The sequence below is a fragment of the Theropithecus gelada genome, chromosome 3, assembly GCF_003255815.1.
Source record: "Theropithecus gelada isolate Dixy chromosome 3, Tgel_1.0, whole genome shotgun sequence".
Taxonomy (NCBI): domain Eukaryota; kingdom Metazoa; phylum Chordata; class Mammalia; order Primates; family Cercopithecidae; genus Theropithecus; species Theropithecus gelada.
The window spans coordinates 178,938,091-178,951,199 of NC_037670.1; the positions used below are offsets into that span (position 1 = coordinate 178,938,091).

Sequence of the window (13,109 nt, forward strand, 5' to 3'; positions counted from 1 at the left end):
AGAGGGCTGTGCAGGTGGAATGGGGGCTCACTGGCTTGACTCTGAGCCCAGAAGCATGGAACCAGAGCTCCACAGATCCCTGCCGACGCCTAAGGCTCATCCCAGAGCCCGCGTGCTTGGAGTCACAGGCTCTGGGTGAGGGCCCAATAGCAGCAGATGGACCCCATGTAGCAGGGGCTGAGTCTCCCAGAAGGGGCTCTGCAGTTGTGGATTAACAGCTCACGGTCGAGAAGCTTCTACACCTGGAAGTGCTACAGAGTTTACTGCAAGGGTGCTTTGAATATTTAATGTGAACATACTGACTTGGCACTAAATAAATAAAAGCAATAAATAATTATATTGGAATGCTAAGGTTGCTTTTTATTTGAAGAGGGGTTTTCATCCTTGAAATGGATGGAAAATATGGCTCTAGACCACAGGGAGACAAAGGACCGGCAGGATGTGCACTGAACCCTCTCTCCCCTCTTCGACCTCGCAGGATGATGCTGAAGGAGCAGTACATCGACAGGACGCGTGTAGCCGTGTTCGGGAAGGTGAGTCTGAGCCACCCTGGTCTGAACACCCCTCTGTTCCAATGTGGCCTGCACCATTACCCAGGCCTAATCCTGATTTATTGAGAACGTCTGTGGTCTGCTGGTGAGCAAGTAATTATTTTTTTTAAAGCAAGAGCCTGGGTGCTTAGTGATTCCAGCCGTGGGGGGTTTCATTGGATCAGCTCATTTTTCAAAGTTTCTTTTTACATTATCTGGAAGGAAAGAGAAGAGAAGCCAGGTCCCCGCAGGAGAGCTCTAATACGTTCCTAATGACTTTTCTCCCATCCGCCTGCTGTAGCTCTTGGCATGGTAGCCCAGGAAAGAAGGGAAGCAGGAATCTATTTCTGGATAGCTTGATGTGCAGTAACAACATTAATTACCACGTCTACTTAGACGGAAGGACAGGTGTGGGGAGGGTCGCACAGTGAACTCTCAAACCAGAGCCGCTCCCAACTGGTGGCCCTTGTCAGAAGGCTGTAGCCTGGGACAGTTCAGCTGTAGCTGAGGCCCATGGTTTGGAGTTAGGTCCCTGCACGGCCACCTGCTATGGCTCTGGTACCTGGCCCCTCATTCTCCTTAGCCTAGACCTGGGGCCTCTTGATCTCAAGAAGGTCAGCACACAGATGGGGCAGCATAGACCCATCTTCCCTCGGAGAGTGACCCTCAGCACAGGCCCTGCCGAGGAGGCCTTGCCGTGACGCCCCCGCGGTGAAGGCTTGGACAAGTAATCAGCACAGTGCCTCTTACGTCATCGCCTCCAAAACCTCAGAGCCCAGCATGCACTGGAGACCCAGCCCTGCCCTGTGGGCTGCTCCCAGAAGCAGGGGATGCAGGAGCCCTCCCACACCTCTTCCTTACCTGCTGGAGGTAAGGCAGCCAAGAGGAGGGCTGGTGGCTTCTCTGCTTGTTCAGAGCCCAGGCACAGAGCCCTAGAGGTGCATTCCAGGCGCCTAGACATCCACTCACTGCCTGTGAGGCCCGAAGCCACTGGGTCATTGGTGGGTGTGACCTGGGTGTCAGTAGCCATCACCTCTCCCCACCCCCATGGAAGTGACTTCCCAGCAGACTGGTAGCTGAAAGGCAGGCAGCCTGGGCCGTGGTCAGTCTTTTCCAGTCCTCACTCTGCCCCAAATGCACATGGATGCCACTCCTGAGGGCCTGGTCTCCTTCCTGTGTCTTACATACAGCCCACCCTCTCAGGGCCTTTCATAGTTCACTTCTGGACAGAGAGGCTTTCTCAACAGGCGGTTGGTCCGGAAGCACAGGCAGTTTGTGCCAAAGGGAAAGGGGACCCCATGCACCTGTCAGAGCACAATTGATGCACCCCCACACCCTGTACCCCCACACTGAGTTCTGCTGAGGACATGTGTCCAAGCTCCATGCTGGGTATCTTTGCTTTGCCATTCTGCCCAGTGGATCCTGGGCCTCTTTCCAGAGCATGAGCATTTCTGGTTTAACAAGCCTTAGATAGAGGTCCGTAGACCCCACATGGTATTTCTCCTCCGACGAATAAAGCATCAGTCCTTTTAGCAGCTTGGCATGTTGCAGCCTGTCCGTTCTGTTTTGTCGCACGTGCCCCAGTGATCCAGCTGCAGCCTTTGTCAGGCATCACAGGACCTGGGACACAGAGCCCAGGGAGCAGCAGCTGCCCTGCACCCAGAGGTGACCTGGGGAACAAGGGGGCAACTGTGCATTATGTTCTGCAGGTTCCCCCCAACACCAAAAATCCCCCCTGCAGAAGATTGACCATCTCTCATTTAAACCAAAGCAGGCAACGTGGTCCTGCAGGAAAATGAGTTTTAAAGAAAACAGAGAATGACAAGTAAGGACGTGTGGCATTCATTGACAATAAATATTGTTTGTAGAAAATGAAAATCCTCTTTCATTGTCATTAGACAAGGTGCCCCTGCCCTATTAAAGGAACACACCGAAACAATCATGCAGGCCATAAATGGTTGATCCTGGGGGAGTTTGGCATCACTTGCGCTTCATGGTCTCAGTCAGGTACCTGGGTTCTCTACACTCCATGCTCCCACCAACACACATGCTCACAGACTCACATACACATGCATGCTCACCCATACACATGCTCACACACATGCTCACCCATACACATGCTCACACACACATGCTCACCCACACACATGCTCACAGAGTCACATACACATGCATGCTCACCCATACACATGCTCACCCATACACATGTTCACACACATGTTCACACACACATGTTCACATATACACACGCTCACCCATACATGTGCTCACCCATACACATGCACACACACACATACTCACACATACACTCACACACACAATTACATACACTTGCACATACACACATGCTCACACACGATTACATACACATGTTCACACATACATGCTCAAACATTACATACACATGCTCACATGCTCACTCACACAATTACATACACCTGCTCACACATACACACGATGACATACACATGCTCACACATACACACATGTTCACACATGCTCACATACACATGCTCACATACGCACACACATGCTTACACAGGCACACGTGATTACACATAGGCTTGCACAAGTTTACACATATGCTCCTACACATGCTCACATACATGCTCTCACATACATGTACATGCACACACAATATTACACACATGCTTACACATGTGCTTATACACATACACCCATGCACATGTTCACACGTTTATACACACACATCACACACACACACCCATATACTCACACATTCACACACATGCTGCCACATGCTCTGTCTCTCACACATACCTGACACAGTTCCTTGCTGTACCATGGTTCCCTCGGGGTCTTCCCTTTGGGGGCTGCAGCTCGTCTGAGCATCCAGCCTTGAAGGCATCGAGCAGGCGAGGACGTAGCACTTTTCTCTGGGGAGGCCTGCATTGCAGTATGGCTTCCTCATCCCCACCGAGGGCAGGGCAGGGCAGGGCAGGAGTCTAGGACTTACCTGTATACAGAATACCTGGGAGCGTCCGTCTCATGTCGGCCCTGTGCTGAGTATGTGCAGACCAGGACTTGCGCCCTAAGCCACTTGTTGGCCCCTCCCTCAGAATCGTGTGCAATGGCTTGGCCTCGCCCATAGATAAGGGAGGCAGCAAGAAATGCCTTAGAGAGACGCTGAGCAGGAAGGACAGCACCTTACACCTGTGCAGTCCGCACTTGCCTTTCCAATTCGCCGTCGCATTTATCCTCACGTCCCTTGACACCAAGGCCCAGAAGCCGAGAAGGCGCACATCACATAATGCTGAGTTGGAAGGGAGTTTGCTTTTCATCTCTCGTTACTGCCGCGTAAACAACTTTCCAAGTGACACATTTTGTAAAACGAGAGAACCTGCATGGAACTGGCTGCTCTGGGGCTGTCTCCCTGCCCGAGGCTGCTTCGTGCTGAGTTACCGCCAGGACTCCAAACTGTCTTCTTTCTGCGTTCTCTCCAGGATTACGGTGGCTACCTGAGCACCTACATCCTCCCAGCGAAGGGAGAAAATCAAGGCCAGACGTTCACCTGCGGCTCTGCTCTCTCTCCAATAACAGACTTCAAACTCTACGGTAAATAGCCCCGCAGAACCAAGCGCCGGACCCCACCCACGCCCCACCCCCGCCCGGCCCCCTCCCTGCGTGGCCCCACAGCCTTCCCTTCAGCACCACCGTCCCTCTAACCATAGGCGCCTCCAGTCCACAGTCGCCACCTTGGGCTGACGCAAGAACCCGGGGAAGGAGAGGGAAGGGTCTCAGGTGATACGTTTTCAATGAAAGTGGTCAACCCCCAGATGCCTACAAATCACATCGCAATGAAGGAGACCACGAGTTGGAAACAGCTAGTGCTCCGCCGGCAGCAGTGGGGCGAGGAAGCCAGGGTGTGCAGGAGGGGAGCAGGTGCCGCAGGCTCTGCCGGGCCACCTTCCTTCTCTGCTCCCAGAATCCGGATAGGGCCCTGCCCTGAGTTCTATGCCTGGGCATGGGTATTTGGTGGGCAGGTGTTACTGGATAAAGAAGGGATGGTTGAGAGGGAATGGCCACCGGAGAGCGATTCAGCAGAGGTCCACGTGGCTCAGCTCTGCCTTCCTATCTCCCTGGCCATGCAAACGGCACCTGGCCAGCACCTGTCCTCAGAGAGTGTGGCTTTCCATGGGCACAAGGCAGAGACGGGGTCCGGGTGACCTGCTGTGGGGACCAGATGGAGATAAGCCCACCCAGGTGTGGGAACCAGACCTCTGTCCAGGCACAGAAGAGCTCTGCTGTGTTTGGGGGCTCCAGGCCCCTGCATTCTCCTCCTCATGATCACCTAACCCTTTTTCTCCGAATGGGAGTGGCTCTGTGACCTGAACCCATTTCTTAGAATATACAGAGAGGTCTTTTCTGTGACTCCGAGAACTTGCATTCAGGTCGGGGCTCCGTGGCAGCCAGGCTGTTCACTCCAGCTGTCCCCACCCTAATCAGCGCTGGCAAGTGAGGTGGAAAAGGAGGGGCTTCCTGCTGCTGGTCCACCGCAGCCCTGCCGGAGCCTGACATTCCCTGCGGGTTAGAGGAACGAGTCCAGCCCCCATTACCACACCTAGCCCCAGCCCTGCTATGCTGGCCGAGCCCGTAGACACCACCCAGCAAGGCAGGGACCACGGTGGGCCCAGCAGCCTCCTGGCTGGTGCAGCCAAGTCTCCTGACACCTTCACAACAGGCTCGCTCCAGTGCAAATTTCAACTCATAATTATACAGGAACTCTCCTGGTCCAAAATGTGAATCATGTAAGAGGATTTTTCCTCGGGAATGTGGGTGGCACCTTCAAGTTGAGTGAGAGACCTTCTTTTTTTTTTTTTTTTTTTTTTAGACGGAGTCTCACTCTGTCGCCCAGGCTGGAGTGCAGTGGCTGGATCTCAGCTCACTGCAAGCTCCGCCTCCTGGGTTCAAGTGCTTCTCCTGCCTCAGCCTCCCGAGTAGCTGGGACAACAGGCACCCACCACCTCGCCCGGCTAGTTTTTTTTTTGTATTTTTTAGTAGAGACGGGGTTTCACTGTGTTAGCCAGGATGGTCTCGATCTCCTGACCTCATGATCCGCCCGTCTCAGCCTCCCAAAGTGCTGGGATTACAGGCTTGAGCCACCACGCCCGGCGAGTGAGACTTTCTTAATTCTTTCATCTTGCTGTTTCAGATTTGTCTGATTCAAACGCACATAAAAGCTGCCATCGTGTCTTGATGGGTCACTGTGCCCAAAACCAGCCAGTCCAGTCCTCTTCATTGTCTCCCGGACGCCCTCAGGCTTACCCTGCAGGCCGGGGACGCTGTGCGGAGCCCTTTCCGCCCTCGGCCCTGGGAGAAGCCCCTCACACTCCTCCTGTCGCCCAGCTGTGACCGCAGGGCCTCATGCAGAACCAAGAGCAGGGATGTGCCTGGACTTTTTAAAAAATAAGTAAATCTTGATGGAAACGTGCTCTCTTGACCACTGATGCCCTTCCTAAGTGTTGAAGGAGGAGGTTATCCTATTTATTTAGGAATCAGATTAACTGGGTTTTGCTTAATTCAGGTTCTGTGGTACTGATGAAAATTGCAACACCGGCACTTACACATGTTAAGATTCCCGTTGTACTGTCTGAGGCCCCTTGTAAAGACCCAAATGATTTAGGTGGTGTTTTCAAAAAACCAACAATCTGCCATGCAAGTGACAAGGGGGAATGAGCCTGAACCCCCTCCCCACACCTGGGCCAGGGCCCTCCCTAGAGCTTGGGGGCTGCACTCACAGGGTCTGGAAACCAGAGGTAACCTCCCTCCCTTTGCTTCCATGCAGCCTCTGCATTTTCCGAGAGGTACTTGGGCCTCCACGGACTTGACAACAGAGCATACGAGGTATGTTTGGGCACAACTAAAGAATGTGATGAGACCAGTCAGCCTCTGCCAGTCTCCAACCCCGCCCTGGCTCTATGGCCCACTGTGCCTTCCCCAGCCCCACCAGCACCAAAGTCCACTCAGAAACCTCCGAAGGATCCTTCCACCGGACCGTGGCTTGAGGTTAACATGGCCTCTCTGGGTTCCGCCTGATTTCCCATTATAGGACTTGAGGGATGAGGAAGAATGTAAGAGGATATTTGATGGGGGAGTCAGTTCCAGCGTCCACAGATACCTGCCATGCACAGGACTCCTGGCTCTCGCTACAGCCAGAGCTGTGCTGCTCGGGGAGAGGGAGCTTTTTTTTTCTTTTTTCTTTTCTTTTCTTTTCGAGATGGAGTTTTGCTCCGTCGCCCAGGCTGGAGTGCAGTGGCATGATCTCGGCTCACTGCAACCTCTGCCTCCCAGATTCAAGCAATTCTCCTGTCTCAGCCTCCCGAGTAGCTTGCATTATAGGCGCATGCTGCCACGCCCAGCTAATTTTTGTATTTTTAGTAGAGACGGGGTTTCACTGTGTTGGTCAGGCTGGTCTCGATCTCCTGACCTCAGGTGATCCACCCACCTTGGCCTCCCAAAGTGCTGGGACTACAGGTGTGAGCCACCGCACCTGGCCTGAAAGTGAGCTCTTGACTGAGGAGCAGAGAGCCTCTCTGATGCGACCTCCTGAGTCAGACCTGTTGATTTGGTGCAGCTGTCAAACACCGCGTTTCTCCAGCTGTGTGCAGGGAGGGCGGCCAGAGCTCCCAGCCGAGGCAGCACTGCGTTTTCAGAGTGGAAACTTGGACAAAGGAACTGAGTCCATCCAGGGAGTCAGCTCCCTGTGGCTCCAGGTGAAATGATGGCCCTCTGAGGCTACCTGGAGTTGGAGGAAACTCTTCCTTTTTCCCTTCTTCTCTTCCACCCCCTCCTCTTCCAAAAAGGGAGTTAATGTGGGAGAAAGCTGGGTGTATTAGTCCATTCTCATGCTGCTGATAAACACATACCCGAGACTGGGCAGTTTACAGAGGAAATAGGTTTAGTGGAGAACTTACAGCTCCACGTGGCTGGGGAAGCCTCACAATCATGGCTGAAGGCAAGGAGGAGCAGGTCTCATCTTACATGGATGGCAGCAGGCAAAGAGAAAGCATGTGCAGGGCAACTCTGCCTTACAAAGTCAGCAGCTCTCGTGAGATTTATTCACTATCATGAGAACAGCACAGGAAAGCCCCGGCCCCATGATTCATTCATCTCCCACTGGGTCCCTCCCACAACTCGTGGGAATTATGGGAGCTACAAGATGAGATTTGGGTGGGGACACACAGTCAAACCATATCACTGGGCTTCTGAGATCCGCCCTGCATTTCTTTGCATATATAAGGCATCCCGGGTTCTCCAGGAACTTAGTGTTTTCAATACACTTCACCTACCTTCTCAGTCAGGTTTCCAGGCAGAACGCCTGGCTTCCCACAGAGCAGCCCCTAACTCTCCCCTTGCCCCCGCATGTGCAGATGACCAAGGTAGCCCATCGAGTCTCCGCGCTGGAAGAACAGCAGTTCCTGATCATTCATCCCACTGCTGATGGTAAGGACTGAAAATGTTAATTCACTGTGTATCTGGTAAGAACCTCCCCCTTGATGGCACCATGGGTTTTAACAAACGTCTTCCTCTCTTTTTTTTTTGAACAGAAAAAATTCATTTCCAGCACACAGCAGAACTCATTACACAACTAATTAGGGGAAAGGCTAATTACAGCTTACAGGTACAGTACCCATGTTACTCTGTTTTGAACCTGGAGCAAGACATTCCTTTCATAGAGAAAGACCTGACGGGTGTTCAGGGCATTCCACTGCAGCAGACACACCTGTGCTGTGGCGGTCGGTGATGAGCAGGGTCCCAGCAGGTTGGAAAATCAGCACAAGCTCAGCGTTTTCTTGTAATTAATGATGGCTCCGCTCTGTACTTCGGCCAGGTTTAAACCCCTTTAGGACAACCAGCACCCCGTACTCCCACCCCAGCCCCGCTCCCCTCCTCTGGGCAGTGAGAAGGACCAAGCCAGCACCGCCCCGCCCAGCAGTGTGGCTGGGGCTATCCCGGTGTGGGGAGTGGGACTGTTGTCGTGGGTTGGTGAGAGAGGTGCTGGCGGGCCCTGAGCCTTGCCCCACTGCTTCCCTCTGACCAACACCACACATTACTACACACTGGCAGGATGTCCTGGGGCCATCTGTAGCTGGGAAGTAGTGAAAGAGGGGTGCCCTTCCCAGAACTGAGCCCACTTTCCCAGAACCAACCCATGGCCCATCCACAACAGCATCAAGTGCTGACCCAGCCGCCCCAAACCTGGGCTCTTCCCAGTGATGCACAGGGCTGTCTCTGGAAACTTCTGCCATTTCCTTCCTGCCCTCTGCTCCTTTGGTGAAGCAGATATGACCCAATGGTCTCTTCAGGTCTGAGATGAATGGGAGAGCTCCTTGGAGACAAATGACAGGCACCCAGCCTCCCTCAGGGAGCTCTTGCCCTGGGCTGACCACTGCCTTGGCCTCCAGCATCCCTGCCTGTGGGAGGGAGGGACCACATGTGGGCTTGATTAGGCAGGGAGAGCTCCAACCAGAAGGGAGTTGGACCCCATTGTGGATGAAGAGGGGCAGAAGGACGCGGTTACAGCACCCTCGAGTTTCCTTGTGAAAGACGTTCAGATTTCAGACTTTTTCATAGTGAGTGTGGCAGTTGCATGGCAGCGTTAAGCACACTGACCATGGAAGCTCCAAAGGTCCATCTGTATGTGCTCGTGTGGGCAACTCCCCAAGACATGGGGTGAGCTGAACCCCCCAGGTACACAGCAGCCTGCATCTCTGCAGGCTCCACGGGTATCAGGGAGCGGGACACACCCAGGGACAGGCGTGTGGTCACGGCAAAGGCCTTCACAGGTACCCCATGCATCTGGAGCCAGGCCCAGCCCCAGGTAAGAGCACAGGAGATGGGGGCCTGAGGCAGGAGGAGAAAGCTTCCTGCCCCATACCTCTTGTACTACTTGATGTTTTAATGATATATCATAGCCTAATGACAGCATTAATAAATACTTCAAAATAAAGGTGAATTTTACCCTCCAAAAAAATACAAGGAAGGCAGAAAGAGGTAGTCTGGTGTCACAGAAAAATGTGGGTTTTGGGTTGGATGCAGTGGCTCACACCTGTAACCCCAGCACTTTGGGAGGCTGAGGTATGGGGATTGCTTGAGCTCAGGAGTTTGAGACCAGCCTGGGCGACACAGCAAGACCCCATCTCTACAAAAAGTTTTTAGAAAATAGCTGGACCTAGCGGTGTGTACCTGTGGTCCCAGCTACACAAGAGGCTGAAGTGGGAGAATCACTTGAGCCCAGGAGGTTGAGGCTACAGTGAGCTATGGTCACACCATGGCATGCCGGCCTGGGCGACAGAGTGAGCCCCTGTCTGAAAAATAAAAGAACAAAAATAAGATGCAGGCTTTGAACTCCCCCATGTGTACAGATGTTTCACGGTGCTCCTAGGAGATGGTGGTGTCACTGCACTGGCAGTAGAAATATTAGCCGGCATCTGGGACTAAACAAGCCTACATTCCAGGCCTTGCTCTAAGCACATCGTGGCTGTAAGATTGTTTAATTCTCACAAAGTGTTATGAGGTGGAGTCTACTGCGATTATCCTCCCCACCCGACATACCTGGAATCCCAGGCTCAGGCAAGTTACCCGTCCACAGTCACAAAGGAAGTGAGCGGCCAGGATGCAAAATCCGTGGGGCCAGCCTGTGGGCACCCAGGGCAGCACGCAGCCCCTCCGCGGGAGTTTCCCACAGTCAGAGTGTAACAGCGAGCACAGGAGCGTAATGGCACGATCTCGGCTCAGGGCAACCTCCGCCTCCTGAGTTCAAGTGATTCTCCTGCCTCAGCCTCCCGAGTAGCTGAGACTACAGGTGTGCCCCACCACGCCCAGCTAATTTTTATATTTTTAGTAGAGACGGGGTTTCACCATGTTGGCCAGGTTGGTTTTGAACTCCTGACCTCAAGTGATCCTCCTGCCTCGGCCTCCCAAAGCACTGGGATTAGAGGCATGGAATTCTTTCCATTTCTTTTCAGAGCCTGACACCCTGAAAACTTGGGCTGCAGCTCTGTAGTCCCCAAGCTTGTATCCATGTTGCAAATTCAAGCAAAAAGATCCAGAGTCTAGAGTGTTGAATGAAGAACTTCCCAAATTTTTCACCCAGTTTCCACGGAGCATTTGCTGTGCCTGGCAAGGGATAGGCACCCGGGGGAGTGGCGGTGTTTGAAGGCTGGTTGGCTTCATGAATGGGTGCTGCATTTCCACGCTAGGGGAGGACCCCCTCTGACTGGGACAGCCAGGCAAAAGTCCCAGGAGGAAGGGGCACTTCCATCAGGAGTGACATGGTTAGGAAACTCACTTCATCCACTAAAATCCAGCCCTGGACGGGGCCCAGGTTTCCCGGGGCGCCATCCCTCCCGTGCGTTCCCGTCCCGCGGGGAGGATGTTCCGGGAGAGTAATGTCTCCGTGCCTTCCTTGCAGATTTACCCCGACGAAAGCCATTACTTTCACAGCACCAGCCTCAAACAGCATCTGTACCGGTCCATCATCAACTTCTTCGTGGAATGCTTCAGGATCCAGGACAAACTGCCCACAGTCACAGCGAAAGAGGACGAGGAGGACGACTAACCTCTCAGGTCGCTCTAAGCACAAACGTGGCTCTTTCTACAACCAGATGCAACTGAGGGATTTCCCTGCCCTCCCTCTTCCCTGGGAGGGGCGGGGCGGGGCGGGGCCGGGTGTGCCACAGCATGTGTGTCTCGGATGCAGTTTTGCTTGGGAAACAAGCTCCTTCCCCGGGGTCCTCGCTCGCGGCCTCCATGGCACCAGGGACAACTCTGTCCCCGCAGCAGCGCCTCCTGCTGGCGCCCGAGAGACCGGCACGCCGTGGCCCCTCCCCCAAGGAACCGAGCAAAGGATGGTGGCGCCAAAGCCCGCGCGAGCCCACAGAACACCGGCCCCTAGATTCCAGCCACCTGGCGGAAGCATGAGACCCGCCCACGAGCCTCTGTGTTCCCGTTCGCAGCATCACACCCTGTCTCACGTCACAGTGCCACGGACACAGCAGTTACAGCACAATCGTCTAGCAGTGCGCGTTCATAGATGGGCTTGCTACGTCCTGTCATTAGGACATCCAACATGGCGAGGGGCTACAAGAAAACCCTTTTCTGTACAAAGTCTTACTGTAGCTACGCTAATGGTTAGCCTGATAGAATTAACTCGTATTTTTCTACGGTTTTAACCTGATGCTCCAGTGTCTCTGTCACGGGGTGGTTTTGCTGTTTTGGGTTTGGCTTTGTTTCGCTCTCCTTTCTCCAGTCCACGTGTAGACTTTGCGCTTGTTTGGAGGAAGAAGCAGATCAGAAGTAACTGCTCCCTCCTCAAGGCTGTCTTCAGAGGTCTTGGAGACGCTCCTAAACACTGAGGGGGAGGACAGCCAATAGTACCCATTAAAAGAAATACGTAAATAAAACCTGTCTCCCACTGAGCTGTGCTAGGGCTTGGCTGTAGATGTGCACTGTCTATTTACATCCGTCCTTACAACCATCCTTGTCCTCCTTGGTACGGTATCAAGCTTTTTCCCATGACATTTGGTTAAAAAAAAAAAAAAAAAAGAAACAGAAAAAAGACGAAGGGTCAACTCCACCCCCAGGTCTGCTGTGTGTGCTCGGGCCACGGGAGTCCTGAGGGTTCTGTGGGCCTGTGCGCTTCCCTCTCCCATCGTCGGGGGAGGCTCCGTGACCTTCCTGCCACGAGCAGGAGGTTGATGAAGTGCTATGTTAGCCTTGTAAGATACACTCCCACCAAATGTGCGGCCGGTGTTCCCAGTGTATATTTCATTCTGTTGTATATAAAGGAAGCAGTGTGTGTCAGGCCTCTGTGCAGTCAACCCAACCTCCTCCCGCCAGTGCTAACCCCGTGTTGAGCCTGCATGCTGACACTCTGGCTGATCTGGACTCTAGAAGTGCTAGTTTGAAATATATCCATTACTGTCATTTCCTTTTGAGCTTGTGGACAAGCTGAATGTCAGGACTGACTTCTCCAGCTCCCAGCCCTGCGGGGGTGTCCTTGGCATCCTGTCAGCAGAGGAGATGCATCCCTGTTGCATTTTGGCGTTTGGGGTTTTGGGTTTATCCACACGAGCTCTGAACGTCCGTTATAGTTAGGGTGATTGGAGGGTCTCTGTCACCGGATGTTTTAAAGGTGAGTCACCACCATTTGTGAAAGGACCAATGTGCTGACAAAAGGACCGATCCGAGTGCTACGTGACTGTGCGTTTGCTATTTCAATGGGCCTGAACGACTACAAAGCCAGCTCGGTCTGGAAGGGGAAGCCAGCTCTGGCCACGACACCTGGTCGGAGGGACGTGGGGATGTGGCATGGTAGCGTCTGTTCATCCATGGAATAAAACATTATTTTACCACTCGGATTGCTCCTTTCTTGCTCATCCTCCACCATCTCACCTTAGAAAGAGTGCAAGGCTTCAGGAGACTTTCAGAGTACCCACGGGGCCCCTCCAAGATGGATGCGCGGCCTCAAGAGCCTGGCGTGTGCCAAATGAAGGTTGCATCCATGGTAGCAGCAGTCTGGGTAACAGAGAAGGAGGCAACCAGTCAAATATATCA

At 53.3% G+C, this 13,109-nt stretch overlaps 1 protein-coding gene across 9 annotated transcripts in view; it reads left to right on the forward strand.

Moving 5' to 3' along the window:
- DPP6 (dipeptidyl peptidase like 6) overlaps nt 1-12,907 on the forward strand; it is a 1,162,044-nt gene extending 1,149,137 nt beyond the window's left edge. For all 9 annotated transcript variants that reach the window (XR_003118544.1, XM_025379256.1, XM_025379255.1 and 6 more), the window contains 6 exons: nt 479-533; nt 3,995-4,106; nt 6,337-6,395; nt 7,922-7,994; nt 8,099-8,172; nt 10,966-12,907. Coding sequence is in view for 8 of the 9 variants with exons in the window: in XM_025379256.1 (XP_025235041.1) it covers nt 479-533; nt 3,995-4,106; nt 6,337-6,395; nt 7,922-7,994; nt 8,099-8,172; nt 10,966-11,112 (520 nt within the window). In the remaining variant the exon portion in view is untranslated. The remainder of the gene's footprint in view (nt 1-478; nt 534-3,994; nt 4,107-6,336; nt 6,396-7,921; nt 7,995-8,098; nt 8,173-10,965) is intronic.
- Nucleotides 12,908-13,109: the final 202 nt, after the last annotated feature.